Source organism: Monodon monoceros, unplaced genomic scaffold (assembly GCF_005190385.1).
Source record: "Monodon monoceros isolate NGI ecotype Baffin Bay Population unplaced genomic scaffold, NGI_Narwhal_1 Super_Scaffold_21, whole genome shotgun sequence".
NCBI lineage: Eukaryota > Metazoa > Chordata > Mammalia > Artiodactyla > Monodontidae > Monodon > Monodon monoceros.
The window spans coordinates 147,104,316-147,108,939 of NW_021703778.1; the positions used below are offsets into that span (position 1 = coordinate 147,104,316).

General features: G+C 51.6%; 1 protein-coding gene across 1 annotated transcript; it reads left to right on the top strand.

Moving 5' to 3' along the window:
* Window positions 1-225: 225 nt before the first annotated feature.
* FOS (Fos proto-oncogene, AP-1 transcription factor subunit) lies at window positions 226-3,676 on the top strand. The gene is made up of 4 exons (XM_029239624.1): window positions 226-533; window positions 1,316-1,567; window positions 2,001-2,108; window positions 2,232-3,676. The coding sequence occupies exons 1-4, from the start codon at window positions 393-395 to the stop codon at window positions 2,871-2,873; spliced, it is 1,143 nt and encodes a 380-aa protein (XP_029095457.1). The 5' UTR covers window positions 226-392; the 3' UTR covers window positions 2,874-3,676.
* Window positions 3,677-4,624: the final 948 nt, after the last annotated feature.

The following is a 4,624-nucleotide window of genomic DNA, read 5'->3' on the forward strand; positions in this document are numbered from 1 at the left end:
CATCTCTGGGGCTCCAAGCCACCCCAAGACCCAGATTGCGAAACGCTCACAAGATAAAGAAACACGACAAGACGGGAGGCAGGGATCTGCGAGGGCGGCGGAGACGGCAAGGAGACCGAAGATGTGGCCAGGCCCGGGCGACACCCCTCGAGAGCCACAATGGTTGCGCCCCGTGACGTGTAGGGCTCATTCACAAAAGGGTTATAAAAGCGGTGGCTGCGGCGCCTACTACTCCCAACCGCATCGGCAGCGAGCAGCTAAGAAGCTGAGACTGAGCTGGCGGCGGCGCAGCGAGCGAGCAGCAACAGCGCTCCTACCTAGCTCTGCCGCACAGCTCCTACCTACCTGCCTCCTTCCCTCAGCCCCTCGCCCGGCTTTGACTACCCGCGATCATGATGTTCTCTGGCTTCAACGCCGACTACGAGGCGTCATCCTCCCGCTGCAGCAGCGCCTCCCCGGCCGGGGACAGCCTCTCCTACTACCACTCACCGGCCGACTCCTTCTCCAGTATGGGCTCTCCCGTCAATGCGCAGGTGAGGCTGGCTTCGCGCTGCCGCGGGGCCCGGGGCTCCGGGCTCGGGGCTCGGGGTCACCGGGGAGGAGAAACCGGGGAGGGACGGCTCAGGAAGACGAATCGAGGAGCCCTTTCGCCGGCGGGGAGGGAGGCTTGCCCCGGCCAGAGCAGCCCTACCTCCGGATTCCCGAACCTGTTCGGAGCGCACGGAAGCTTGTCATAATAAGAATTGGTTCTCCTTTCCCGCGGCAGGCTCATTCTGAGCTGCCCCCGGCCCGCCCTCCCTGACTGATCTCTGACATTAGCTGGGACAAAAGTGTCCCAAGCAAAGACTCGCCAACTAGAGTCCGACGCCTCTGGGGAGGCGGCAAAAAGCGGCAATCTCCCCTCCCCTCGCAGCCTGGAGCAAGGCGGAGGGGTGGGGTGAAGCAGGCGGGTGTGTAAGGCAGTTTCATTGATAAAAAGCGAGTTCATTCAGGAGACTCCGGAGCGGCGCCTGCGTCAGCGCAGACGTCAGAGATATTTATAACAAACCCCCTTTCAAGAGAGTGATGCTGAAGGGATAACGGGAACGCAGCAGCAGGATGGAGGAAAAAGGCACTGCGCTGCGGAATTCTTGGGAAGAAAGGGGGAAACCTTTCATCCAGGATGAGGGGCATGTAAAAAGACCTGAGCAGTCCATGGCAGAACGGTTTCTCCTCCCTCTCTCCCTGCTGCATGCGGCACTGGGAACTCTGCTCACCCCACCTGCGTCCAGAATCTGCTCACTCACGTCAGCTTTCTCCTTCTGTTTCATTCTAGGACTTCTGCACCGATCTGGCCGTCTCCAGTGCCAACTTCATCCCAACAGTGACCGCCATCTCGACCAGCCCGGACCTGCAGTGGCTAGTGCAGCCCACCCTGGTCTCCTCCGTGGCCCCATCCCAGACCAGAGCCCCCCACCCCTATGGAGTCCCCAGCCCCTCGGCTGGGGCTTACTCCAGGGCTGGGGTCATGAAGACCATGACCGGAGGCAGAGCTCAGAGCATTGGCAGGAGGGGCAAGGTAGAACAGGTGAGTTCTCAGCACCTTCCCTGGGGTGGGCGTAGTGTGGCTTCAGCACTGGTGGAGGTGGGGAGCCCAGCGGACAGGGTGAAGCCATTGATGGAAATGACTAGATATCCCGAACAGGGAGCCCTGGCTCCAAGCCCTTTCCATCCCAAGTTAGGCTCTGATAGTCCCACTCTAAGAAATACCCTAATGTGTAGTTTCTTCCCTAATAGGTTCCTGTCTGATGTTTTCAGTCTGGGCTCTTCTTTGGTTCTTGCTGAGGTTCTTGTTTTAAATGCAAGTCACACCCAGCTTGCAACTGCAGGTTAGAATGGCTTCACAGAAGAGGTGTTAGGAGCTGGGAAGCTGCAGGAGCCAGTGTCACTGGGGTGGGTGAATGGAGCTGATGGCAGACACTGATACTGAATGCTGTTCTTCCCCCCCCCCCCCCACCCAGTTGTCCCCAGAAGAAGAGGAGAAAAGGAGAATCCGAAGGGAAAGGAATAAGATGGCTGCAGCCAAATGCCGGAACCGGAGGAGGGAGCTGACTGACACACTCCAAGCGGTAGGTAGATCCCATGGCTCATTTCTTTTTAAAACTTAAGGGGAAAGTTGGAGATTGGACATAAGGGAGCAGCGTCCTTGAGTAAGCTCGTGTCTTATGCTTTGTTTTGTCCTCTCTATCCAGGAAACAGACCAACTAGAAGATGAGAAGTCTGCTTTGCAGACTGAGATTGCCAACCTGCTAAAGGAGAAGGAAAAACTAGAGTTCATCCTGGCAGCTCACCGACCTGCCTGCAAGATCCCTGATGACATGGGCTTCCCAGAAGAAATGTCTGTGGCTTCCCTTGATCTGAGCGGGGGCCTGCCTGAAGCCGCCACCCCGGAATCTGAGGAGGCCTTCACCCTACCCCTCCTTAATGACCCTGAGCCCAAGCCCTCAGTGGAGCCCGTCAAGAGCATCAGCAGCATGGAGCTGAAGGCTGAGCCCTTTGATGACTTCCTGTTTCCAGCATCGTCCAGGCCCAGCGGCTCTGAGACCGCCCGTTCTGTGCCAGACATGGACCTGTCTGGTTCCTTCTATGCAGCAGACTGGGAGCCCCTGCATGGTGGCTCCCTGGGGATGGGGCCCATGGCCACAGAGCTGGAACCCCTGTGCACCCCGGTGGTCACCTGTACACCCAGCTGCACTACTTACACATCTTCCTTTGTCTTCACCTACCCTGAGGCTGACTCCTTCCCCAGCTGTGCGGCTGCCCACCGCAAGGGCAGCAGCAGCAACGAGCCCTCCTCTGACTCGCTCAGCTCACCCACGCTGCTGGCCCTGTGAGCAGGCAGAGAGGGGAGGCAGCAGGCACGCACGTGCCACTGCTCGAGCCGGTGCATTACAGAGAGGAGGAACACGTCTTCCCTCGAGGGTTCCCATAGACCTAGGGAGGACCTTATCTGTGCGTGAAACACACCAGGCTGTGGGCCTCAAGGACTTGACAGCATCCATGTGTGGACTCAAGTCCTTACCTCTTCCGGAGATGTAGCAAAACGCATGGAGTGTGTATTGTTCCCAGTGACACATCTGAGAGCTGGTAGTTAGTAGCATGTTGAGCCAGGCCTGGGTCTGTGTCTCTTTTCTCTTTCTCTTTAGTCTTCTCATAGCATTAACTAATCTATTGGGGTTTGTTTTGGAATTAACCTGGTGCTGGATATTTTCAAATTGTATCTAGTGCAGCTGATTTTAACAATAACTACGGTGTTCCTGGCAATTGTGTGTTCTGATTAGCAATGACCAATATTAAACTAAGAAAAGATATGACTTTATTTTCTGGTAGATAGAAATAAATAGCTATATCCATGTACTGTAGTTTTTCTTCAACATCAATGTTCATTGTAACGTTACTGATCATGCATTGTTGAGGTGGTCTGAATGTTCTGACATTAACAGTTTTCCATGAAAACGTTTTATTGTGTTTTTAATTTATTTATTAAGATGGATTCTCAGATATTTATATTTTTATTTTATTTTTTTCTACCTTGAAGTCTTTTGACATGTGGAAAGTGAATCTGAATGAAAAATTTAAGCATTGTTTGCTTATTGTTCAAAGACCTTGTCAATAAAAGCATTTAAGTTGAATGCGACCAACCTCGTGCTCTTTTCATTCTGGAAGTTTTGTAAGATTCCGGAAGGTATCATTGGAGACCAGTTTGTCAAGAAGGGTAGCTCCTGGAGGGGACACACCCCTCTGTTTGATCCCTTATCAAAAAGAGAGAAACTCTGGAGCTGACGTTGGAAAATTGTACAAACGCGTGTCTTCACCTTGCAGTGCTGAGTCTCCCCTTAGAGATTCTCGGAATGGGAAACTGCTTTGTAACAGCTTTTGTGAGAACACGTCTTCCTTTTTCTGTTTTAAAAGTCAAAGAGGGGCATGTTTAAGTCTAGTTGTGCTAATACTAAATGTCTTGGTCTTCTAGGAATCCTTTTAGCAAACAATTAAGCTTTGCACGAAACACTTTAACTTTTTGCCACAAAATCATGTGAAGGTTACTCCCTCCTTAAAGGAGAGCAAATTGAACGGTTAGAATGATGACTTTCTCAATATTCCACTGTTGGGATTGGAATCTTAACTTCATTCTTTACCCTATCCATCAGGCTGAACTGCCTCTTAACACTTGGTTTAAAAAAAAAAAGTTTTCAGACTTCCCTGGCAGTCCAGTGGTTAAGACTCTGCCCTTCCAATGCAGGGGACGGGGGTTTGATCCCTGGTCCGAAAACTAAGATCCCACATGCCTCGTGGTGTGGCCAAAAAAAGAAAAAAAGAAAATGAAAAAGGTTTCACCTGGTTAGGAAAAAAAATAAACCCACAACTTTTCAGTCCTTAACTCTTCAGTCCTTAACTCAAACAGACATACATTTAGTCGTATTCTTTTTATTCTCAGAAAGAAAGGAGGCGGGTTCTCATCCCTATCCATTTGTAATACATGCATTGTAATTTCTGAAGTTTCTTTAACATATGCCTGACATTCACTGGGGGAAGTAAAAGCTGGCTCTGAGAATTCGAGAGATCTCAAACAGTACAAACAATGGTC